Below are 27,061 nucleotides of genomic sequence, written 5' to 3'. Positions count from 1 at the left end.
AACTAGTATATATGGATAAATTCGAGAATGTCTGCTATTTCTGTATTTATGCATCTAAGCACATGTGACTACACAGTGAAAGTGGATGACCACCATATGAATTCCATTAAAGTGTGTGTGTGTTTGTGTGTGTGTGTGTGTGTGTGTGTGTGTGTGTGTGTGTGTGTGTGTGTGGCGCGGACGTCTACTCAGCTTATGTAAGTCTTAAGAGGTCATCAGTGAAGTAACAAGAGGCAGGTGGTGAGGCAGTGAGGGGGGCAGGCTGACCCACCTCACCTCGCTGGTCAGAAGAGGAGGCGTAGACTGAATGGCGCTTTACTGTACACAGCCTCCCCTTTCCTTGAAGACAGGCGTCACTGATTGTTATGTGATGGTAGGAAGGGGCGGTAAATCGACGTAATTTTATATTCACAAGGCGGTGCAAAGAGAGAGAGAGAGAGAGAGAGAGAGAGAGAGAGAGAGAGAGAGAGAGAGAGAGAGAGAGAGAGAGAGAGAGAGAGAGAGAGAGAGATTAATAAAAAAAAAACTTCACAAGGGAAGATAACTGTAGAGAATCAGTGTTCAGTTTTCGTAACAAGAATTGCGTATGGATAACAACGCAGACACACACACACACACACACACACACACACACACACACACACACACACACACACACACACACACCACAACCAAGCTCGAGTATGTTTTTTTTTTTTTTTATCACGCTGGTGGACTTCACCTCACCTTAAGCCGGGAAGGTAGGAGTGGCCGTGGCGTTGTTACGATGAATGCCCATGGGTGGAACAGGAACAGGTTTGCCTATATAATGTGTGGCAGCAGGTGGGCGACAGTAGGTACAGGAGGTGAAGCCCGGGAAGTGTGAGACTCCTCCAAGCAGATACTCCGCCATTCACCCGTTCAGGTGGTCGTTGCGCAAGATTCTTTGGCAAATTATTATTTTTTCTCGATTTGGTGTTTACTGTACCGGATGTACCTGGAAAAGTGGTTTCTCTCATCTATCTATCTATCTATCTGTATATATATATATATATATATATATATATATATATATATATATATATATATATATATATATATATATATATATATATATATATATATATATATATATATATATATATATATATATATATATATATATATATATATATATATATATATATATATATATATATATATATACACACACACACACACACACACACACACACACACACACACACACACATACACACACAAACTAGCAGACATCGAGAGAGAGAGAGAGAGAGAGAGAGAGAGAGAGAGAGAGAGTTTTAAAAAGTATGGCAGCCTGTATATTCCAAGCTAATTTGGCAAGATTTACCGATCTCTTCTTCGCCGTTGCCTTTTTTTTTTATACAATTTCTAAGCTGCCACTGTGTTACTGCCAATTATCTCTCTATTGTCAGTTTGGAGCATGGCGGGATCCTTTTTTTCTTATATATCTTCAACCCTGATCTTCGTGCCGAACAATGCATGTTTTCCTAATGATAAATTGTAGGGCACAAATTAAAAGACCTCGAGGCATTCTTAGAAGTGCATGCCGGCCGTGTTTGAGCCTTTTGAGGTTATACAAAAGTGGAGACTTGTTTGGTATTTTTTTTTTTCTATTTATCATTATACTAATTTTATCATTATTATAAATTTTCTGAAGTCTTGGATATTTTCTGCATTCCGAAGGCGAGGTTCACTCCTGGCTTTCCTGTAGTACCTTGATACCCAGGCGCCAGGAATACATTGCGAGTCTGTTTCTTACCCCGCGGCTGAAGCGTCATCCAGTTTGCAGCATCTCTCTCTCTCTCTCTCTCTCTCTCTCTCTCTCTCTCTCTCTCTCTCTCTCTCTCTCTCTCTCTCTCTCTCTCTCTCTCTCTCTCTCATAGGCCCCCTCATTGGCAGAGTGACCACCGCAGCATTTTTCTATTTATCAGCAGCAGATAAAAGTGATCATCTCTCAGTATTGCAGTGTCTGTTTCCTGCACACTCAGATAAGTCATTAATAATTGTCTTTTTTTCTTCCTACTTCTGAAAACGAAATGGGCAGCCAATGCAATGTGTATCGTGCCGTCACAGCCTACTTTCCCATTAGTTAGTTGATGAATATTAGGAACATATCCATAATGTTGGTGTGTTTTGTTTTTGATGCAGGAGCTGAGATGGTGGCGAGCCCTGAGAGTGGTGCAGGGCCTCGCATCGCTGGGATCTTGGATGCTGCTGCTGCTTCTGCTGCTGCTGCCGCCGCCACAGACGGCCGCTCTGTCCTCAGCGGAGAGTCAAGGTGAGTCTCCGCCCACTGCAGCAGAGGAGGGGTCGTCCATGGAAGTCTTGGGAAGGGAAGAGCATAGTTACAATAGCACCCGCGTCCAGGATGACTCTCCTCTTCAGCTTGACGACGCCGACGGTTTCCTTCCGCCGATCATCATAACAGAAGCGCCTCTGGAGAACCCGAGTCCGCCAGGTGAGGCGTGGCTGACTGGTCCTGTGTGACGCTGCCCTTACTAACACACGGCCTTGACTAACACCACACTTGGTTGTACTAATGGTGGCTGTGATGGTGGTGGTGGTGGTGGTGGTGGTGCGCGGATTAGGCTGTGTCGGTGGTTTCTTTAGGAAGTACTAATAACAATAATATTCCTAATGCCATAAGGTAACAACGGGTCATGCACTGTGAATCATTGCTCGTTAAGAAGGGGGTTGGTGTCAGGTTTCTCTCCTCTATCGAAGTTAGATATAATGAGTCTCGGAAATTAATGATTACGTTCAAGTTTCTCCAAAATTGCTCATAATCTGAAGGGCGAAATATTTAAAGCCTCGAAGAAACTTTCTTGAACTGCAATAAAATTCAATTGCTATTTGATTAAAGTATGAGATATAGTTCCCTACATGACTCAGCGACACTGAAAATCCTTTGAAAACTGATATCTAATGAAGTAGCCGCCTCAAAGTCGATGGTCCGAATACCCGTTCTGACGCGGCCGTCCAGTTTTTATCAGTGGCGATGTAGCGATTCCGTGCATGCTTCTATTAATAGCCCAAATGATGTAGCCACCCATGGAATTGAGATGAAATATTCTAACGAAGCGTGTAATTGGAATAAAGCATGAAATTCTTCTGGCATCGCTGTCCAGTGTGGTGCTCATTACCAACACCAAAGCACCAACCCTCGTAGAGCACCTGGAGCATTGAATACCATGCACATAAACGTCTACGTCTAGATATTGTTTCAATAAAACACGACCCACTAAATCCCAGGCAAGTGTTGGGAGGGAAAGGAGAATGAAAACCACTTTACAGCAGATTTATGCTGACCTGACCAGGGCCAAACCCTCTCCCATAAAGAGAAAAAAGAGAAAGGAGAAATGGTCGCCACACCTGCAGAACCTGAGGCAAGCTATTATCTCCTGCAATGTCATCCTCTGGAGTGAGGGAGTGCGGGAGGAGGACGAGGCCAGAACAACCTAATGAGGCTTGTTACATATTACGGCACAGGCAGACCACTATCACTATCATTCCTCACAAGAATCGTCTGGATCCGGTTTTTGAAAAGTTACTTCTGTTATAGTTGTATTACTGAAGGAGTTAAAAGGAAAGCTACATCAAGTTACCGGACAGAACTCGAGTCGCCTGCCATTTAGTTCACAGGTACCCACAGGTGCTGAACGTCCCGGTGGCTGATGCCTTCAATGATATTTTTTATATTAATTTATTTGTTTTCATGTAGGAGGAGCACCGGCCAAGAATGACAAACATTGTAATAGAAAAACAAAGACTCACTGAGGTGCCGGTCCCCAAACAGAGTTAAAACCTCTTTCTTGAATGAGTTCAAGTCATAGAAAGGCGGAAATGCAGAAGCAAGCAGGGAGTTTCAGCGTTTACCAGAAGGAGTGAAAGATTAAAGATACTAATTCACTTTTGCATTGGAGAGGTGGGCAGAATAAGAGTAAGAGAAAGCTTTTGTTATGTCGAAGGCAACAGCAAAAGTTTCATGAATGCACCTAAAGAGGATAACTAAAACTCAGGAAGGAAAGCCAGATCACCAGTAGAGCAGCCTTGACAGAAACTATACTGGCGATCAGATAGATAAGATATTGTTATCCTTGGAGAAGAGTCGTATTTTAATTGAATCCACGTTTTGCCTCAAGATAAACTCAGCAACTGAAGAAGTTGTTCTCTGGTGGAAGCTGTTAGAGGTGTGTCATGCCAGGGTGGTGTACTCTGTTCCAGCCACGACACTAAGGAGCTTCGTCCAAGAAACAGAGAGAGAGAGAGAGAGAGAGAGAGAGAGTAATTGACGTCACTGTTTTCTGTTGATTGAATGATACACATCACTCATTGCAATACTAATTGTTGTGTCGCCTTGTACCGAGTGTTCTTCAATAATGCTGGTAGATTGTGACCCTTGAGTGGTGAGTCTTGATGCTTTACATGCTTTACATGCTTTCAAACTGACTTAATTTGAATACCTACCTCTTAACTTTAAAAACAAGACAAGACAAGCCAAAACAACCAGACGAAGGACACCAACAATACATTGTTCTCTGGTTTTGGATTAGATGAAATCATATTGGATGTATTTCTCTCTCTCTCTCTCTCTCTCTCTCTCTCTCTCTCTCTCTCTCTATTCGAGTGTGTGTGTGTGTGTGTGTGTGTGTGTGTGTGTGTGTGTGTGTGTGTGTGTGTGTGTGTGCGCGCGCGCGCACTACACGTTTTGTACTTTTCATGGTCCACCTCTTGTATATTTGACCGACACTACGGCGCAATGAATTAATCCAATCAACGCAGCACCAACAACTTGAGTACTGAGTCCATTCTTCTCACCTACCACTCTGGTTTCATTCACCTACCACTTGCTACATGGGATTCCGGTGTTGTTTGTCGGCCCTGATTCGTAGTGTTTTTGATGCGTGTGTTGCGGTGCCTCAGTGTGGTGATTGTGACAGTGCGGCGCCTTGCAAACGTTCCCTCATGTATTGTTTGGTGAAGATTTTTTTCCTTTGCACTCATTTCTTTGCCATCTTTGTTTCCTCTACGCTCCAGCAATGGTTAATGTACGTAGCATGCCTAAGATACTAATAGCCGTACCAATACTCGTACTAATAATGAATGGATTGTACAATATTGATCATAATAAAGATAGTAATGGTTATGATAGTTAAAATAATAATAATAATAATAATATAATAATAATAATAATAATAATAATAATAATAATAATAATAATAATAATAAAAGTAGTAGTTGTAGTAGTAGTACTAATAGTTAGTAGTTAGTAGTAGTAGTAGTAGTAGTAGTAGTAGTAGTAGTAGTAGTAGTAGTAGTTAGTAATTAGTAGTAGTAGTAGTAGTAGTAGTAGTAGTAGTAGTAGTAGTAGTAGTTAGTAGTTAGTAGTAGTAGTAGTAGTAGTAGTAGTAGTAGTAGTAGTAGTAGCAGTAGTAATTAGTAGTAGTAGTAGTAGTAGTAGTAGTAGTAGTAGTAGTAGTAGTAATAGTAGTAATAGCAGTAGTAGTAGTAGTAATAGTAATTGTAGTAGTAATAGTAATAGTAGTAGTAGTAGTAGTAGTAGTAGCAGCAGCAGCAGTAGTACTAGTAGTAGTAGTAGTAGTAGTAGTAGTAGTAGTAGCAGCAGTAGTAGTAATAGTAGTAGTAGTAGTAGTAGTTTTAGTAGTAGTACTAATATTACTGTGGTATATTATATAGATAGATGTTTACATTTCCTGTTATATTTAGTGAAATGCTGAATTGCACAAAGCTGCCATACATGTCCATTTCTTTTGTAACGTACTTCCTTTCTGTGGGCCTCACCTGCCCCTAAACACTTCACAGGTTGCTCTCACCCGCTCGGCCTCACCACCGGAGACGTGTTGGACTGGCAAATATCCGCTTCCTCGTCTTACCCGTCGACGTGGGACGCAGGCTGCCAGGTCAAGTACGCCCGCCTGCACCAGCCCAACGGGCGAGCCTGGTGCGCAGGCAGGAAGGCCGCCGGCGAATGGGTCCTGGTTGATTTAGGTGTGCCGGCCAAGGCGAGTATAACTGTGCATTAGTGACTATGTTGATGTTTTCCGATGATGGTGCCGTCTTCAATAATTACACAGTCAGTTCATGAGGGGGACATAACATCAATACAGGGATCTCATGGGCTTTCTTCATCCTTGATACATTTGATTTCACTACAACTTTTATTGAAATATATCTAGAATAAATGTGACTAAGTATTCTATTATTAGTACAATATTCTCTTCATTGTTGCATTTACTTCCATGAATAATATGATTGTGAAACTTGAGTGACGCTAATCTTCTGATGATCCAATACCACCTTGTAACATCCCACACACTGATATCATGGGCTACCAGAGAGTAAAATGCTGTCAGGGCAAGGCAGATACTGCTCGTACATGCGGGCATATGTGGTCACTTGACTGCCTTCTCTCAGACCGGTTTCAGGTTGGAAACTCGCTGCCACATACATGACAGGTGTATTCACGAATTGGTTCATGTCTTCATTGACAACATATATTTTACGTCATACAAATGGTACTTGGAATTTATACTGGATCTTTTACGAGCCAAACTGCTGAAAAATAGTACTGTACTTTCTGTCAGTCCCATTATGGTGTTGCCATGGCCTGGGTGCGTGCAAGTCATAGAATGAAGGAACGTGACTATTAAGATTGGAGACAAGGCTGTTCCTCTTTTATTTCACATCACTCCTGCTATTAAACGGGTTTATGTAAAGGCGTCATCTTCTCTTTCTGTAACGTTCCTTTTAGAAGCTCCCGGCGAGGTAAGATAAATCTCAGTAAAGATTAGGATTTTATAGCTAGCGTGCATACTCTGGCGTTATATTACTCGTGATAACCGTGGAGCAAAATGATGAAGTGAATATGAAAAGTTTAAAAGTAAAGGTTAAGAAAGTGTTCGCTGAAAACTTTTAATAAGGTGATGCAAAACGAACCACTGTTTAGCCACGTGTTTCCGGGCGTGACAAGTATACTGATCTTTGCATTGCGTAGTACAGGAATGGGCAATTGATACCTTATTTCGCTTCCAAAGATCCTTAACCCCTTCATTACTGGGACGCATTTTTACCATGAGTTTTGGGTGTGATTAGATTATTTTATTGACATTAGGAAGGGTCTATGGAGGTCAAAAGATTAATGGCCAGTCTTCACTACTTTAATCCTGAATTGTATAAAATCACCAAATAGTAACCACAATGAATATGAAAACGCGTCATGGTACTGAAGGGGTTAACTCTGACACGAAACAGGTAGACTAATTGATTCGTGAATGTACGGATGATAATTTCAATCTTATATAAGCAACCATTGTCGTCATGATTATAGGCATGTGTATCTGTGAGTGCGTGTTGTAACCTTCTGTCATTGTGCTTACAGTGGTCTTCTTCCTCAAAGGTGACCCGACACTTCTGTGTAGGAGAGTCAAGGTCGAAGATTAATTCAGTGCCGAGTCATCTCTTGTGGGAGAAAACGCTCAACGAATCGTTTTTGTTATTTGTGTGAAATCTTGTGTATTATCGCTGGTGCTGTTGTTGCTGCTGCTACTACGAGTACTGCTACTACTACTATTACCACTACCACTACCACTACCACTACTACTACTACTACTACTACTACTACTACTACTACTACTACTGCTACTATCGTGAATTGCTAGATAGTTAACAATGACACAATCGGTCACTCCAAGAATAAGATGAAATAACAAAACGACCCTGACAAAATAAGCCTCACACACACAGATGACACAACAGCTGCCCACCAATGATTTGTAACCCTTATATATGTACTACTTATTCTCATAGCTAATATTATAACTCTGATAAACACAACTGATAGGTATATATTTGACTGTAAGTGGAGCGGTTAGCAACACATCACCACTCAAAGCTGTAGTGGAATGTTTACTGTGTCTAGTCTCTGCTGGAAACACGTGGATGTATGATAGAAAGGCCGTGACGTACATCAAGGGTACTTACTATCAAGCTTACTATCTTAACTACGACGGACTACATTCCCATACATTCATCTCCCCTCAGTGTTACGTCTAATCCTTACATCGAACCATCTTTTTCCCACATTGCCTGCAGGTGACGGGCCTTATGACGCAGGGCAAAGGGGATGACGAGGAGTGGGTGACGTCCTTTGAGCTCTCCTACTCCCTGGACGCCTACCACTGGCACTACGCCCGCGACATTTACAACAACAAAAAGGTCAGTCCATTTCCTCATTGCTGTATTAGAAAGGACTAGGTGCTGCTGGTGTGGGTTCAGAAGCTGCCACTCTGTCTCACTTCCCGTTAGCGAGCTTGCGTCTCCCGGGAAGTTATAGCATTAGATCTGTTAACAATTAGGTTGGAAGAGGATTTCTCCGTTTTAGTGAACGTGTGGTATTCTGGAACACTGGCCAATTCTCATTAAAGGTCAAATTTAATCATATATTCGATTTTTTTTTTTTTTTGTATAATATGCTTTCTCTCTCTCTCTCTCTCTCTCTCTCTCTCTCTCTCTCTCTCTCTCTCTCTCTCTCTCTCTCTCTCTCTCTCTCTCTCTCTCTCTCTCTCCAAACGTCACTACTCGTATGCAATCTCGGGAGCTCTTATCGTCTGACTGTCCTGTTCACATTGCCGCACTAAAAGGCCCTTCATCTTTTCTCAACTTATCTTCCAACACCTAGCGAATCGTGTCTTGTGCCCTGTGTGATATGGCACCTCCACTGCGAAGCCTACGCAGCTACGATTTTCTAGGGATGACAACTGCTACATAGTTCATTGCTCACACCCAGCAGGGAATGTGCTGGCTGAGTTCATAGGACTGTGCAGCTATTAGATCACAGGAAGAAATATGTACGCACACACACACACACACACACACACACACACACACACACACACACACACACACACACACACACACACACACACACACACACACACACACACACACACACACACACACACACACACACACACACACACACACACACACACACACACACACACACACACACAAGACAACTGCACTCCAGCTCTGAATAACTCTTTTCCATTGGTCTGATCTAGCTGGCAGGAAACGTCCCCACTCTGCGAGGTAGGACTCTTAGCGATCCACGGAACTTGCTATAAAAAAATTAATATAGCGTTTCTGTCCTAGGTGCCCCAGCCACTGGGGAAGTAGAATGGACATGTGGTTAGTCCTGTCTCATGCTCGCCTGGCATGTTGGCGGCCGTCACTGAGTACCTCTCAGCATTCTGTGTGGTTACTTCTCTATTTTACATTTTCAGGTAAAATTAACGCATATGAAAAATTAAGCCTTAATGCAACAATCGACCAATAATGTCATGAAACATTATAATAAAGCAAGCAACCTTCATGACTTCATTAGCAACAAAAATTAATTGCAAAAAATATATATTTGATACTGAAATTGTATAAGCAATATTATGTAAGGCTAGAGTTCCTGTAGGAGACTTACTGCTGCAAAATCTTGCTGCACAACATTCCAGTGGATCGCCACCAGCTTGATCATGGCACAATTCATCAGCGTGAGTCTACGAAGAGTTTATCATCAACGAGGAGAACGTTGTGGGAGGAGCGAGAAGACAGAGACGGATGAATCATGATGCCTACCTGGTCGTTCGTGCTTAAAACTAGGAAAATGTGTGCTGGCGTTCATATTCGTCCCCAGAGAGAGAGAGAGAGAGAGAGAGAGAGAGTGTGTGTGTGTGTGTGTGTGTGTGTGTGTGTGTGTGTGTGTGTGTGTGTGTAAATAACCTTATTGGTGTTGAGCCTCGGCTGTCACTCAGAATGACACCCTCTTGATGGGGTCATTATTCACAAGTTTTTACATCATTTCTTCATGTTGACCTGACATGTTGATGTTCGTGGGTGAGTTGATCTTAGCGAGTGTTTGAACCCACGCACTCAGCTGCAACAGGAAACAAAACGGGCCACGTGAGCCGATCCTTTGCGATGAGCTAGGAGTCTTGTATACATTCCAGCCGTTAGCTCCATCACCATCGAGTACTGAAGCGGTGTTGATTCGGATTACACTCGGAAAAGGAAATAATGCCTCAGCCTCAACAGAACCCATCGCTTGTCCTCTACACACACACAAACACACACACACCGCGAAGTGTTGTGGTTAGCACACTCGACTCACAATCAAGAGGGCCCGGATTCGAGTCCCGAGAAGCGGCGAGGCAAATGGGTAAGCCTCTTTATGTGTAGCCCTCTTCACCTAGCAGTAAATAGGTATGGGGTGTAACTCGAGGGGTTGTGGCCTGGCTTTCCCGATTTGTGGAGTGTGTTGTGGTCTCAGAAGATCAGTCTATGAGTTCTGAGCTTGCTTGTTAACGGGAAAGACTGGGTGGGTGACCAGCAGACGACCGTGGTGAATCAAACACACACACACACACACACACACACACACACACACACACACACACACACACACACAGGCAGATGTTGAGAAGCGTGGTGGGGGTTGAGGAGTGTGTTGGGGATAAAGGGCAGAGGTTACATGTTAGAGTCAGAGGTTTGTGCAGGTTGTACTGTGAATAAAATGGTATTACTTTGCGGAGTTTCATACTCAAAGGGTCACTGAACGATGAAATTTCAAAACTGTTTGGGAGGATTTATGTGTCGTAAGGTTGCAAACAGGATCTTGTTAGATATATATTATACTAGTTGGCGTTTATACCGAGTGAAGTTTTCATAGTTTAGTGGACCAGGATCAGTTGGGAGAGCGGAATTATAAAGATATGAATAGAAAACTTTACGGGTCCGAAGTTAGAAAGTTGCGGTCCACTTATTTTTACTGGTGAGGGAAGTCATGGGGTGACGGGTCTCTGGGCGAGGCTCGTTTCCCGTGAACAACAGTGCTATGTGAGTGGATGTGTTCGGTGTAATGTGAGAGGAAGGAAGCTTGGCAGAGGTGACTTACGTTGGTTGAGTTGCAATGGTGAATTGGAGAAATATTATCAACAATACTTAGGTGGCAAATACGACTGTGGATGAATGAGAGAGGACAAGTAGGCAAATGTTTTTTGTTGAAGTGATACTTGTACGTTTTATGTTCTTCGTAATGTGCATTAGTTTGTTTTTCCATTTATTCATTCAGCTTTTTTTTCTCTCTCCGATCTCTAACTTTTACCTACAAAACAGGTTCTACAAGCTTAACATATACCACATGTACAAAACATGCAACAGTGGTGCCCACATACGGAGACACCACTCCATCTACACTACCATCAGTGCAGAAAGCAAAGGATTTAAAACATTATTTCATGATTTATGCAAACAATAAAGAATCCCATAATTCTCTTTTTACCATATAAGAAGGTGATGCCAACTTTATATTCAAATTAAAACTCCTTTATTACAGGAAAAAAAAAGTCGTCTTCCTTTTTATTATAATAGGAATGAAAGTAGGTGGATCTAGGACATAGGCCAGCCGACGCTGACCACTCCGACCCTACAAGTTTATGCCTCTGAAGTTGCGTGGTCCATCATAGCAAAACCCGCACAATATGGCAGCACTACTCTTTCCGTTACATGTTTTCTAGGTTTGATCACTTCTGCGGGGTGGAGTTAATATGTAACATGTAAGAAAGTGGTAGGAAACCTCAAAACTCAACAAGTACTATAGAATTATACCTTTAACAAATCTTCGACAAGTGAAAAGTTTTGATTTCTGGCGAGTTAAAGTTTGCAGGTTCTCAGATTAGGTGATGCTGGGATACTCTTGGTGGATGGTGAGTGTTGGGTGTGTAGCGACGCTCATTCATCGATTGTCAAGGCATTTCACTGATAAATTGATGAATATCGTGATTCTTCGAAGAAAAAAAGGGAAGGCGGTCTATAGAGGCTGGGAGAGAGAGAGAGAGAGAGAGAGAGAGAGAGAGAGAGAGAGAGAGAGAGAGAGAGAGAGAGAGAGAGGCAGACAGACAGAGACATAGACAGACAGACAGACAGAGACAGAGGGAAACAGGGAGACATTGTAGAAAAAAAATAGAGGATTAAAGGAAAGATGGGTGAATGAAACAAAAAAAAAAGAATATAGAAACCAACAGGTAGACAGGGCGGGGGAATAAGAGGCACCAAGGAAGAAAGTTACGAGTGAGGCAAAGGTGAACAGGTGAGGCGAGTGATGGTGCGAGGTGAGAACTACGAGGAAAAAGGTGTGATGGGAGATGATAACAGGTGGCTAGGCATGGCGCAGTGAGGTGTGGATGACGGACTATCTTGGAAAATGAGGAGAGAAAAGGATTAGAGAGAGATAGATGGTTGATGATAGTGGTGGAAAATTAAGAGTTCTGAGGAGATTTTTTTTTTATGTAAGAGAAGACAACTGGCCAAGGGCAACAAAAAAAAAATAGAAAAAAAAGGCTCACTTAGCTGCCAGTCCCCACAGAGGTCCGATAGAGTTATCAAAAGAGGATGAAGGGAGAAGACATCAAAAAATCAATCTGGATATTCTAAAGTTGAAAGCATCACGATCAAGATAAAGACAGGTAACAGATTGTAGAGCAGCAGTATATAAAGCATTGCGAAGTGAATGTATGGATGCAAAGGAAGAAAATGAGGAAACTGACTGAATAAAGACTGATTTGACAATGATTTACGAATGACGTGCCACGGGAATTTTTTTTTTTTTTTTTTTTATATATATTTAAGAGTGGAGGACTGAGCAAAGTAGTCCCCATAATGAGGTGGACATGTGTGGCGCGGCAACAGTTATGGCAAAATACTGTCATTGCCACTGGAGCAGAAATTATCCAACTAGTTGATAAAAGAAAACGAAAATGCGAAGGAGAGCACAAACAGAATGGCGGGCGTGTGTAAGCGGTATGAGTATGGCGGACGTGTCAAGGCGGTATGAGTATGGCGGGCGTGTGTAGGCAGGCGGTTTGAGTATGGCGGGCGTGTGTAGGCAGGCGGTTTGAGTATGGCGGGCGTGTCTCGGCGGTATGAGTATGGCCGGTGTGTTTAGGTGGCATGTCTGGCGGCTCAACCTGAAGGAGATGAAGGCAAATTGTACGTTTCCCATTTACTCAGCCAGAATGGACCCGTTTGGCTGTCCTATACAATTTTCCGCCGTCCTTTGCCTGTCTACTAACCGCTGCATGCCCACTATTTCACCAGCAGTAAGCCTTTAATCCTCTAAGACGCCGCGTAACGCACCCCGCCATCTGTCTACCTCATCGCCACTTCTCTATATTCAGTTTATTTTCTCACCCGTGACTCTTAATTGATTACTTGCGCATAGAACATTAATAGGTTAATCCTGAGCTTTTTTCCCTCACCTATGTACGTGACAAAGATGACGAAAAAAAGAATAAAGTTGTAAAGTACTATTCCTAGATGTCCTTTAAATGTCAAAGGTGCCTGAGTGTTAAATTTCAATACCTTTCGTTTATTTTTTTTTATATATTTGTTGTTATTATTATTATTGTTATTATTATTATTATTATTATTATTATTATTATTATTATTATTATTATTATTATTATTATTATTATTATTATTATCATTATTATTGTTATTATTATTATTATCTTGCATTCCTTGTCATTTTTCTTCTGCCTGTTACGGTCTGTCAGCGTAACCAGTCTGTGGAACGTTGGTCGTCACGTCCCCGTCTTGCTGTACCTTTCCTTCTTGCCTCTTCCCCTCAAGAGGTTTGTGAGTTGTGTGGAAATGTCACTAATGGAGTTTGTCACTAATGGAGTTGTTCCTTTGTGTCCCATTGGAACCACCACAACTCTCTCTCTCTCTCTCTCTCTCTCTCTCTCTCTCTCTCTCTCTCTCTCTCTCTCTCTCTCTCTCTCTCTCGTGAGAATAAAGCAGAGATGGATGCATACAACAAATCATCTTAACCCAAAGTTAATAAGACCTGGCTGGTTTGTGACTGAGGTGTGAAAAGAGCTTAATGAGATGAGAACACACTCCTCACTCTGCGGTGCGTCCTGAGTTGTGGTTGTGGTAAGCTTCGGGCTGTGACGGCGGCTGCTGGTAGGAGGAACATTTTCATGAAGGCGGGATACTATCTTTTTTTTTTCACAAAAGGGAAGATGAATCAAAAGATGGAGAAAAACATCCAGTAGATTATGCCGTATAAGAAAATATGAAGAGATCTTGATAAATTTAAATTAAGATGTATTTGAAGTCTCACTTTTATTTGAGAGAGCTCGTGTGTAACGAGGCATGCTAAATGGGCTTCAGTAATTATAGTTCTTGCTTGAATTTAGTTTTCATACGAATTTTTCATACCAAAGAGCCAGTGATTTCTACTTCACCCAGCAAGAAAAGGAAGTTTCTTCCCTACGGAGTTAATTTTCCTGCTTATGAAAGTAAATTAGATACAAACGCATCATTCAGGGCATCTCTCCACGTGTTGGCTTCGTTCCCTGGCCAGGAAGCGTGTGACAGGCGGACTCAGCTATCAGTTGACACGTGTGTCACGAGGAATGTGTGGAAAACCTGCACGAAGCAAATTATCGCGTACGCACACACACACACACACACACACACACACACACACACACACACACACACACACACACACACACACACACACACACACATTGAAACTACCAGCTGTTGCACCCTTCTCGTCTTGCACGGAATCTGATTACAGCGAATGTACGCACATAAATCATTATCAGTTCGTCACGAAGCAATGAGAAACGCGAAGCCACGCCATTGTCTGCCAGGTCGTGTGTTATCGGCTCCCATTATCTCTGGAGACGGTGACGGCGGTGACGACAGGGGCGGCGGTAGACATCTTCCCTTATCGGTCTTGAATAGGAGCAGTCTGTGAGGGGCCACGTGGTGATGACTGATGAGGCACTCTGGCCTTGAAAATTTGTAAAAAGAAGATACGGTACAGTAATTCACCTCTGATTAAGGTATTGTGTGGCTGACGAGGGACACCTTTTTTTTATTAATTTATACCATGTGGGCTTTTCAAGGGAATTTATGGGCTTAAGGGGATACTTTTTATGGTACCTCCTATTTCAAAGCCCACCCGCTAGGAAATCATTGCCCCGAGTATGGAAGCCCAACCTACACTCGGACCGTGGACAAGATTCGAACCCGTGCGCTTGGAGACCCCTTGGACCCCAAATCACGTATGGTTCCACTGTACCACGGCTTAGACTTACCCATTCACTCAGCACTGCTACGACTGTGCGTGCGTGCATCTTTTCAGCAATGTGTGTGTGTGTGTGTGTGTGTGTGTGTGTGTGTGTGTGTGTGTGTGTGTGTGTGTGCATACCTTTTTCCCAGCAAGGTTTGGCGCGTAATTATGGGCTGAAAACTTCAATGAACTTGGGATAAGATTAGGACTTGGCAAAAAAGATGCCTGCCACACCACTGAAGACGTCTGAGTGGAAAAGTTAACAAAAAGTGGAATAGTGAAGTGTATTTTATCATTATTCAGATCGATTAAATTCTAAATTACTAGTGTCCTCTTTGCACGTCTGCGAGAGAGGCAAGAAATGTTCAAACGGGAAAAGAAATACCTTATTTACTGTGCACTTCGAACAAAGCACCAACAATTTCAGCAGTGAAGTTGGCGATGCTAAGATGCATCACTTGACCGTCGCATCCTTCACTGGCCGCCTGTTGCTTCCCTTCTCGGCTGTTGCTTGATGCACTACCTGTTGAGTAAGTCCAGGAGAGCCAGTTGCCTCCACACCCCCTTTGCATGCCTCAGTCCTGCGTGCCTCTACTTCTTTCTCTTACTTTTATTTATTATTTATGACCGCTTATATGCCGAAATCAGTAGCAAAGGAGGTTGAGGCGAGAAGTACAAGCAGTAACATTGACGTGGTGTCAGTTAAAATCTTGTCCCCATGAAATTTATAGGTATTTCTTGAGAGAGAGAGAGAGAGAGAGAGAGAGAGAGAGAGAGAGAGAGAGAGAGAGAGAGAGAGAGAGAGAGAGAGAGAGAAAGCTGTGTCTTGTTGTTCAGTGTTTCTTGCTGACCTTCAGACCTGCGGCATTCAAGAGACTCCAACAGTCAGGTTTATGGTCTTGGCCCTTCCAAAAAAAAAAAAAAAAAAAAAAAAAATCCCACACAAGACTCCGTAGGGATCCGCTGAACTGAAGTATTTACTGTCTTTTTTAAACAAGAGGAAAACTATCCAAGGGCAAAATAACATTAAAAAGTTCGCTAAAAGATCAATAATGAATTAGCCGAAAGACAAGGATAAATATCTTGAAACCTCCCTCTTAAAAGTATGTGTGTGTGTGTGTGTGTGTGTGTGTGTGTGTGTGTGTGTGTCTACTAAAAACGTCTGTAAAATTGAACGTGGTGGGTGCATTATTTTCTTAGTGATTTCGTTTGCGACAAGGCTGAGTAAGGTCAAATGTAAATGATCCCAATTATGGACTATCTTGCGGTTTGGAAGTAAATGAAAATAGGAAATATGTCGTGTTGTAACCTAAGATGACAGCAGTGTTGGTGAGGCTGGCGATGTTAAAAATTTGATGAGTTGGAGCCTCCTTGTAATCCCGGATGAAGGTGGTAATGTTGATACTTATGACTTGGTGTGTGTGTGTGTGTGTGTGTGTGTGTGTGTGTGTGTGTGAGTTGCTGTTAAGTGCTGTCGGATGGTGGGGATGATGCCAGTAGTGGTAGCAGCAGTAATAGTAATAAGAGTGGTAGTAATAGTAGTAGTAGTAGAAGTAGTAGTGGTGGTGGTTGTGGTAGTAGTAGTAGTAGTAGTAGTAGTAGTAGTAATGGAGAAATAATTTTCTTTTTATAGTAGAAATAAAAAAAAGCAAAATAAAAACCAACAGAGAAAGTAAGAAGGTAAACACACTCTCTCTCTCTCTCTCTCTCTCTCTCTCTCTCTCTCTCGCGCGCGCGCTCTTGTCGCTTTTCAGTACGGATGGTGGGGATGGTAATGCCTGCGAAGTAATAAGGTTGTAAGGCTCTGGAATACTAGATGAAGGATGTGATGAGACATGATCTGCGCCAAGCTTGCTCCTCTTCCCCAAGGTGCTGCTGGCCTGACCCGTTATGCCAGTCGTCAGGTGGAACTCACCAAAAGACCGTCTGATCTTCCCGTGTGGATGAAAACTGGATAGAGGATGCTGAATGATCGAAAAAAAAAAAAGACCGTATTGAATATTAGATTCTTGAACAAACCATTTCCTGCATTTTATAACTCAAATTTGCCAACTTTATTTTTTTCTGCAGCTGTCGAACAAATATAAACGAAGAGATAACTTTACACACACACACACACACAAACCCCCTCCGCCCACACACACACACACACACACACACACACACAGCGCAGGGATGAGTGAGAAGTGATGTAGCGATCAAATGGCGTTTCATCTGCCTCAGCTGAGCGTCCCTCGCTTGAATTTATTACAAACGAGTTTTCAGGAATTAAGGGTCAGTGTTATTAGCGAACATGTGGCGGGCTACGAGTCAGGCTGGATACTTTAAGAAGCCAGATGTTCTTTATTAACTAACTGGAGAAAACAACTATTTTTTTCTTTAATAAATGCGTGTACATTATCATGCATAGGAAAAAATACAATGTGTGTGTGTGTGTGTGTGTGTGTGTTTGTGGCAAGCATTATTAAAACCTTTTCCTCTACGTTCTTCGAGTATTCAATGTTAAGGAAGCGAGATTACCATTACGAGAGAGAGAGAGAGAGAGAGAGAGAGAGAGAGAGAGAGAGAGAGAGAGAGCGCAGGTGAGGAGTCCAGCAACGTGGCATCATATGTAGTCCTAATCCTCATCCTCACAGCCTCAGACTCAGCGCCGCCCTGCCCTGCCCTGCCCTGCCTAGCCTGCCCTGTCCTGTTCTGTCCTGCCCTTCCCTGCCCGCGCCGAGTCCGAGATAGCTGTCTGGGCGGGGCGGCGTCATAAAAACCCAGAATCTTGTCAGGCGGTGGCAGGGGGAGACTCGTTTGCCATTCTTTCTGATCAGGTGGTTTTTGAGTGTGACCTTTCCGATACCTGGCTGATACCGTGCCCTTTGTAACCTTTGTTTGGTATTTCTGGTTTCTTTTGTCTATTGTCTGTAGCGTGTTTATTTTTTTCTAATTTTTTTTTTCTTTTCGTTTTTCTCTTTTTTTTTTTTACAATGTGTCAAGGAAGTATTTATAAAGTGTTATCGTTGTTATTGTTATTATTATTGTTATTGTTGTTAGTTGTAGCTGTAGTTGTGGTAGTAGTACTTGTTGTTGTTGTTGTTGTTGTTGTTGTTGTTGTTGTTGTTGTTGTTGTTGTTGTTGTAGTAGTAGTAGTAGTAGTAATAGTAGTAGTAGTTGTTGTTGTTGTTGTTGTTTTTTAGTAGTAGTTGCTGTTGTTGTTGTAGTATTAGTATTAGTAGTAGTAGTAGTAATAGTAGTAGTAGTAGTAGTAGTAGTAGTAGTAGTAGTAGTAGTAGTAGTAGTAGTAGTAGTAGTAGTAATAGTCTTTTAATTGTTGTTGTTGTTGTTGTTGTTGTCGTTGTTGTTGTTGTTGTTGCTGCTGTTGTTGTTGTTGTTGTTGTTGTTGTTGTTGCTGCTGATGTATGTAGGTATGCAGGAGTAACAGCAGGAACAGTAGTATCAGCAGTTATAGTAGTAATAATAGTAGAAATAGTAGTAGTAGTAGTAGTAGTAGTAGTAACAGTACTAGTAGTAGTAGTTTTAAAAGTAGTGGTATAGTTATTGTTGTTCTTTTTTGTAGTAGCGGCAGTTGTCGTGGTAGTAGCAGTAGTAGTAATAATAGTAATAGTAGTAGTATCTAGTAATGATATCACCGACTTAGTTACCACCACAACCACCACCACCACCACCCAGTAAAAACTCATCCCTCACAGCAGGCGAACAAAGAGGAACGTCGCTTGGACCCGTGTGTCGCCAGAAGCCACACATGAATTAGCCCACCCGCGAAACGCCTCACATATCACGGCCAGTCAATAGTTTCTCTCAGCGATAAACTATGCAGGTGATAAAAGGCAGAATGGGATGCCGAAGATGCACAGACGAGGAGGAGGAGGAGGAGGAGGATATGTAGTAGTAGTAGTAGTAGTAGTAGTAAGAGGAGAAGGAGGAGGAGGAGGAGGAGGGTAAAAAGGGCAAGGTGTGACGGACAATGGTTAATCAGGAACGAGGCACCGGTGACGAGGCTTTGTGACTTCCCTGTAGCCCTCCTGTAGACCCCACCCACTCCCTCCCGCGGCTCTACACATCTACCTCTTTCCTTCTCACCTCCTCCTTTCAACCTCTTTCCTCCCACGCCTTCCTGATCCCTGAGCAAGAAATACTCTACTCAGCCTCTCTCTCTCTCTCTCTCTCTCTCTCTCTCTCTCTCTCTCTCTCTCTCTCTCTCTCTCTCTCTCAATAACCTGTCTTGCATTACTTTCTTATCCCTTCTCTCAGTTCTCTCAGTAACCGGTCTTACATACTTTTGAATGTACAGCCGCTCAAACACACACACACACACACACACACACACACACACACACACACACACACACACACACACACACACACACACACACACACACACACACACACACACACACACACACACACACACACACACGGCATTTAGTACAGCTACATGTATAGAGAATGACAGTTTAGAGCGACCATTTCATGCAGTAATAATAGGAAATAGGTCAGGGTGTCCTTTTGCCTTCTGGTTCTCTTCACATTAGTTTTAATATTCTCAAAAAGTTTTATCATCCTTTTCTAACCAACTTTTTTATTTATTTTTCTTTTTTACGGTAGTGTTTCAAATATTGCTCTCCTCTGCGATGCCCTTCTCTCATACTATTGTGTTTATTTTCTCCTATTTCCTCTGCTTTTTCGTCTCTTCACTGTCGTTTTTTTATTTTATTTTTTTGTAAGAAGGGGAAGTTGGTTAAGGTCAACAAAAAATATATATAAAAAATGAAGGCCCCACTTTGTTCTCAGTCTCCTCGTAGGTCTTACCACAGCGTGTCATTTTGGGATCTGCATCTTCATGGCATCCATCATTGGTATCGTTGTAATTTTCCAGTTTGCCTTTCGTCAGTACGTGTGTTACTTCTTCCTTCGTGTTTATTGTTTCGCCGGACACTCATTCACGGTTGATTGATGGAGAAGGAAAGTGTTATATATTTGCGTTGAGTCTGCTTTTGCGGCATTTACCTTTCCTTGGGTTAGTTCAGGTGTGCAGTTGTCTTTCTAAGATTTTTTTTTCTATTTATTTATTTTCTATTTTTATTTATTTATTTATTTTTTTTTCTTTTTTGTTTAGTCAGCCATGTTGGTGAAGCTGTAGTACATGCTGCATTACATACGTGCGCTATAAATTGCTTTAGACATCACACTTTGCTGAGTTAGTAATATATGCAAGACATTATTGGTTTCGAGGAAGTTATAAGATGTTTCATGTTACACTCTAAAAAAAATTCTTGTATTCAGCATTCTCCCTGGCAATCAAAATTTTTACGTTGGCTCAGATGTCTACGTATTATTTTTTATTATTATTATTTTTTTTTTTCAATCAGTCTGGCTGTGTAGAAGGTGCTCCTTATCCTATCAGACACGTTCGTGCCTCCTGTCCCTTGTGGCGACACACAGGACTCCCTCACTGCTTTAATGAAGAGTATAGCCTTAACAAATTGTGTCCACAGGCTGCTTTCATGTCCGGTCTTACTATAAACCGTTTGGAGTCTTTTAGGTGTGGTAACCCGCTACACCTGCAGTAAAGGCGTCAGCTGGCCAAAGTTACTATGTGAGTGTATCTGTGTTGAGAAAGAAAGATATGTATACAATAAAATACAAAAAAAGGAGAGAAAACTCAATCAACTATTCAATATGTGTGTGTGTATATATATATATATATATATATATATATATATATATATATATATATATATATATATATATATATATATATATATATATATATATATATATATATGCCGGCCTCCTTTGAATTTCTGTTGTCTTGACAAGTGATAAATTAATTTACGGAATTTTTAATGTGCAATATTATTACAACCACTAAGTGTTAATGATCTGTATCATAATTTTGATACTCCTACAATTTGCCTTCCAAGGAAGTGGCAAGTGTCCAAGGAAGTGGCAAATGTCCAGTTCAGGAGGAAGTGGTGAAGAAAGGCAGGCAGCAGCTAGGCTTTTTCCTGGTAGCTTAGTGTTGAGAGGGTAAATGAAAACAGGTCTCACTTGTTATCTTAGTGTAACTTCCTTTAATGTAAATGAAGGTGTTTTGCTCTTTTTAACCCCTTCATTATCGGGACGCGTTTTCATATTCATTGTGGTTACAATTGAGCGATTTTATACAGCTTCAGAAACTTACGTTAGGATTAAAAACAGTAAAGACTCTATTTATTAATCTTTTGATCTCCATGTAACTTTCCCAATGCAAGGAAAATCGTCAAATCACGCCCCAAAAAACGTGGTAAAAATGTGTCTCAGTAATGAAGCGAGTAAACGTGCTCTGTGGGCGTGATGGTGGTGGCGGATGTCGTGTTGTGCTTCTGGGGGGCGTGGTGTCATGTGTTGTGTTCTGTGGGCGTAGTAGCGGCGTGTATTGTGCTGTTTTTTTTTTTTTTTTGTGTAACAGAGGAGGACTAGCCAAGGCCAACAAAAATATAAAGAAAAAATCCCATTCAGTTACCAGTGTCCTTACAGAGCCGAGAGAATTAGCCAAAGGACAGGGACAAATGTCTGTGTGTTCTGTGGGTAGACATGTTAACCCCTGCGTGCTCTGTCTGATTGCCAATAACTGTGTGTCTGCCACCATCACGCCATCCCCTTCCCCCTCCCCCCGCGTGTTATCTGTAGAGGTGTTGAACTACATTATTACCAACCTACCCCCTTATCCGTGGTGCTATTGTATACCCTTGTGTCAGCAGGGTAGCGGTTTGGAGAGGGGGTGTTGGTCTGGGTGTGGGTTATAGGGTTGGAGTGAAGTGTTAGAGACAAGACAGTATTATAAAAAAAAACATGATTTCTTGCCTGGCTTAGTTTTTACCTTCACTGCATTCAGACACACACACACACACACACACACACACACACACACACACACACACACACACACACACACACACACACTGATTATGTTGTTTTATCGAGGAACTTCCAAGCCTGTACTTTATCTCTCTCTCTCTCTCTCTCTCTCTGCTTTTTACATTCAAGACGACGACTTACCAACTTGCATTGTTTATTTATTATTTTGTTTATTCATTTATTTATTTATTTATTTATTTTTTTTTTGTGTGTGTGTGTGTGTGTTTGTGTGTCATTGTGCACTTAACACTCACAAGGTTTGGCATTCGCACAACATCGAGGACAGCACTTTTTTCCCCGGTTATTGATGAATTGTGTGTTAACCAGTTGGATGTTTGTATCGAATGACTATTGAGATTAAACAAAAACAAAAAATAAATGACGTTTTGTTTGTCTATCTTTTGAATTCATTAGTAGCATTTGATTTTTTTTTTCCCAAACTTAATCTGTCAATTTTCCGCGCCATTGCTGCCCTTTCCGTAGCGTTGTATTTTCCGGGTCATTTCATTTTGCAGCAGTGAATCTCGGTGAACCGCGCAAATACCCATACAACCCGCTGTGTGTGACAATGGAGTGATTTCATGTTCTCGTAAACGTGAAAAATCAATTGTTTACTGCTAATTCCGCTACTAATGACATTTTAAGACTTCTTCATATATATTTCCCCCTACCCCCCACCGAGAAGTAAAATAGTACAGCTGCCAAAAGAGTATTGCTGCATCATCTTTTCCTAAACGGAGCTCAAACCGAGGAACAGACGGACAGACAGACAAATATACATACATACATACATACATAGTGTTAGGTTATGTATGTGTATGTGTCTCTGTGTCTGGCGTTGTAATGTGCGTGCTTGTGTGCGTCTTGAGAGAGAGAGAGAGAGAGAGAGAGAGAGAGAGAGAGAGAGAGAGAGAAAAGGAGGGGGGTAATGGTTCTTGTTCAGATTCACTACGACTGTTTTTCCAAGGCCATAGAGATGATTAGCCGGGTTCCCTAAAGTATTTCGCAAACTAATAATACTTAAATAGAATTAATTTGTCACTAGAACCGTAAAAACACTCTTAAAAACCCGCGTTACTTCTATTAGACCCTACTGAAGCAGTGGATTCGTAGGTTAGAAGTGTTTCAGAATAGGATTTGAATCCCCGACATTGACAATACGAGAAAATTATCAGAACAAGTGAATACTGAAACATCTAGCCTTTATTATCGACAAACAAAAATGTCCTTAACTCCTTCAGTACCATGACGCGTTTCTATATTCATTCTGGTTAGTATTCGGCGATTTCATGCCGCTTCAAAAACTCATGTGGGGATTGAAATAGTGTAAGCTCTGGTCATTAATCTTCCAACCTCCATAGTCCCTTCCTAATGCCAATAAAATCGTCTTATCATACACAAACTCAAAGTAAGAATGCATCCCGTACTGAAGGGGTTAGTTAATGTATCAGCAAACTCATATATATATTTCAAAGCCTACTAACAATGATTATTAGAGAAACCCCCTCCACCAATCAAACTCCCAACGCTATGCCGTCACAAACCCAGTCTTTAGTTACCCCCTCACCATTCTGACCGCTTCATTTGCTTGTCACAGACACTGCCATGGACATACCTTATCACCAACCGCTCCTCCAACCCATTTGGACATGAAGATATTACAATGTTTCTCCGTAAGAGTTAATCAGAATGCAGGAACATCAACACCAACACCCCCCACACACACACACACACGGCAACAGCTGGAGAGGGTTCAGAAGAGGGCGTTCAGGGTCATCCTTGGGCCTGCCTACAGGTCCTACGAGGACACCCTGACCTGCCTGAGTCTGCCGAGGTTGCCACAAGACATCAGGAAGCCTTGGAAAAATTTGGGGAAGGGCTGCTGTATCATCCACGTCTCCGCCACCTGCTACCCTCAGACGTGCCTCCCCCTGCCCGCGCCACCCGACACCAGAATCGCGTGGCACCCTTAAGAGCACCGCGGTGCCCACTATGGTGCGAGCCATAAATAAATAAATCAATTAAATCAATAAGTTAATTCTTGGTTAAGTTAGATTCATAGTTAGGTTAAGCATTTCATTGTTTTAATGTCCCCCCCTGTACATTTTCAGTGTAAACTTTTTGTGGCACTGCCAAATTAATAAACCGTATATTATTATTATTATTATTACACACACACACACACACACACACACACACACACACACACACACACACACACACACGCACACCTCTCTCTCTCTCTGTTTTCTTTCTTTGGCTGAAAAACAAAAATTTGTCGTATTCAGAAAATGTAATATAATGTAGTAAGACTGTACTTTCCATCTCGACATTATGATGTGTTTAGGGCGCCGTTAATATGACATAAAGACCATTCAGTGGACATCGTTTCGAAAACAAAACACTCGGTAACGTTATTATATTCTGATTATTTGTTAAAGTATCTGTTGCATCTAAAAGTGTAATGCATTTCAGTCTGGGAGCCTTTTTTCTTCAGGCAAGTTTTAAAATGAATTACGTACGTAAATATTGGACCACAAAGACACCTCAACCGTGCCTTTCCCCCCAGGTAAGTTCACCAATGTTTGCCCCCTTCCCCTATGTTTTCAGACACAGAGAGTGAAGCAAAGTCAGAATCAAACACCGAAATAGATAAATAGCCCATTACTGTGTTAAATAAGGCAATGGTTATGTATACTCCAGTTCAGACCACCCAGCACCCACCATGACCCGGATGAAGACACCCCCCAACACCCGTCCTTCACTCCCCCTGTCAACTCGTTAACATTTCCTTCAATTTCCAGTGTCTCCCGGACTTTTCCTGTTGTTCCTCACATGAAGTGCATAAAGTGTAGTAATAGAATTGAGAAATAAGGAGTGGAAGTATGTGATGGAGTGATAGGAGGAAGAAATGAGGAATGGAAGTTTGCTAGAAAATGTAACAGTAGTAGTAGCAGCAGCAGTAGCATTATTATCGTGTGTGTGTGTGTGTGTGTGTGTGTGTGTGTGTGTGTGCCTGTGGGGGGAGGGGATCTGAGTTTGATGGAGGTGATAGGGAGTGGGTATGAAGGGTGTAGCAGCAAGGAGGGAGTGGGGATGGGGAAACGGACATGAAGTGGAGTTGAGAAAGGTGGCGTAGTACTTGTGATGTATATCATCACAAGTACTGACCAATGATATTTATCTTTTAAAATCCCTTGAGTTGCCATGTCGCTCTAGCTCCCATATTCAGAAACGCCTTCCCCTCTCACTACGACAATTTTGCAAGGCCACAGAGACAACTAGCAGGGTTTTCAAGACAGTTTTTCCTTTTAATAAACTAAAAATAGAAATACTCTTAAAAACACGAGTATCTTCAAGTGGAGCCTTTGGAAAGTAGTGATGGTGAGAGAGCAAAGCGTTTCAGAATACGGGCTTTGGTAAAAGTAAAGGTATTCAGGAATACTTGAAAATAAATCATGAATTATATAGAAAAACACATTACCAGATGCAAGGTGCTTATTTCACTGCAGAATGTGACGTGTGTAGTGAAGGAACCAGCTGTTAGGTGAATGAAGTGGTTTAACTATTCCCCTCCCGCCCTGTACCGCCTCTCTCTCTCTCTCTCTCTCTCTCTCTCTCTCTCTCTCTCTCTCTCTCTCTCTCGTTGGTAGGTTAACGTATTGGCATGTAAAAACTTCCATATATATAGCGGCTGTTGACTTAAAAGGAAGATAATTAACTAAAATCAATTCACATCATTCAGATATGCACCTAATCTCCAGCTCCCCTCACCCCCTCTCTCTCTCTCTCTCTCTCTCTCTCTCTCTCTCTCTCTCTCTCTCTTTCTGGTAGATGGGTGGGTGGGGGATGGGTGGTGATGGGCTGTGGTGACTGACGACTCATTCTAGGGGGATCCTGTGTTTATCCTGCCGCCGTTCCATCACGCCCTTGCTGCTGATGTGTAGTTTTTGCCAAGATTGTAAGCCTTGACGTATTATTCGTGTGTTTATTGTCTTCAGTATCATTTTGTAGAGTGGTGTGACTCAGCAGCAGATTGAGCTAGATAGTGGAGCCTCTGGCTTAACATGGGGGTCCCGTCTATTGCATCACCGCTGCCTCTGCTTGGTGACCATCATGGTAAATTTATGTCTCATTGAGATATTAATGCACTGTATTTTGCGAATGTCCAACGACCACCTGGAAATGTCAAAATGCTTCCATGAAAATAAACTTTAGTTTCTGGATGATATGAACACAATAGTCTCCGTCCAGTCGCCTTCATTCATCTCAGCGCGACATGAGTTATCTCTCAAATTGTGAACTAAACGTTTCCATTACTCCACCGTTATAACGGGCGAGCGGACAATTAAGTGGTCTAGACAGCGGCAAACCTTCACAAATATCATGGGAAGCACAAGACACCCCCGGTGCAGGCATGCAATTTACTTGTAGCCAACAATTTTTGAGATAAAGTGAGAAAAATAATTTTGAGTAAATTCCAAAAGATGCACACAAAGCAGAGGGGACAAAGCTGGTAGGAAAAGAATGTTGGATGGTTAAACGCTGTATTTCTTGGCACTAGTCCACGAACATTCGCTGATGTCTTAATGATTACGCAGTCTTCACCTTACCCATTATAAAAGTACGTAATGGTGTCCCTCCTTGCCGCATTCTTTGCTCATTTCTTTCCATTCCTTTATTAGTTTATTGCTTCTATCCTTCCCCATCGACTCATTCTCATTAAATTTCCGATTATCTTTCGTACTTTCTCTCTTCTTATATATATATATATATATATATATATATATATATATATATATATATATATATATATATATATATATATATATATATATAATTACCACTAATCTTTCAGTATCAGCGCAGCATTTTTCTTGATCTTATTTAATATAATTTTAATTCACATGCTCAGTCTTGTTTTTATCTGATGGAATTTCTCGTTACATGAATCTCGTTTTATGGAAC

At 41.8% G+C, this 27,061-nt stretch overlaps 1 protein-coding gene across 3 annotated transcripts in view; it reads left to right on the top strand.

The window, feature by feature from the left end:
- LOC123504722 (lactadherin-like) overlaps positions 1–27,061 on the top strand; it is a 177,779-nt gene that overhangs the window by 59,737 nt on the left and 90,981 nt on the right. For 2 of the 3 annotated variants that reach the window (XM_045255473.1, XM_045255472.1), the window contains exons 2-4: positions 2,170–2,479; positions 5,845–6,044; positions 8,134–8,256. In XM_045255473.1, coding sequence (XP_045111408.1) covers positions 2,170–2,479; positions 5,845–6,044; positions 8,134–8,256 — 633 coding nt within the window. The remainder of the gene's footprint in view (positions 1–2,169; positions 2,480–5,844; positions 6,045–8,133; positions 8,257–27,061) is intronic. The other variant, XM_045255474.1, reaches the window with a different exon arrangement.

This window comes from Portunus trituberculatus, chromosome 17 (assembly GCF_017591435.1).
Source record: "Portunus trituberculatus isolate SZX2019 chromosome 17, ASM1759143v1, whole genome shotgun sequence".
Taxonomy (NCBI): domain Eukaryota; kingdom Metazoa; phylum Arthropoda; class Malacostraca; order Decapoda; family Portunidae; genus Portunus; species Portunus trituberculatus.
This window is presented reverse-complemented; position numbering and strand designations above follow the sequence as displayed.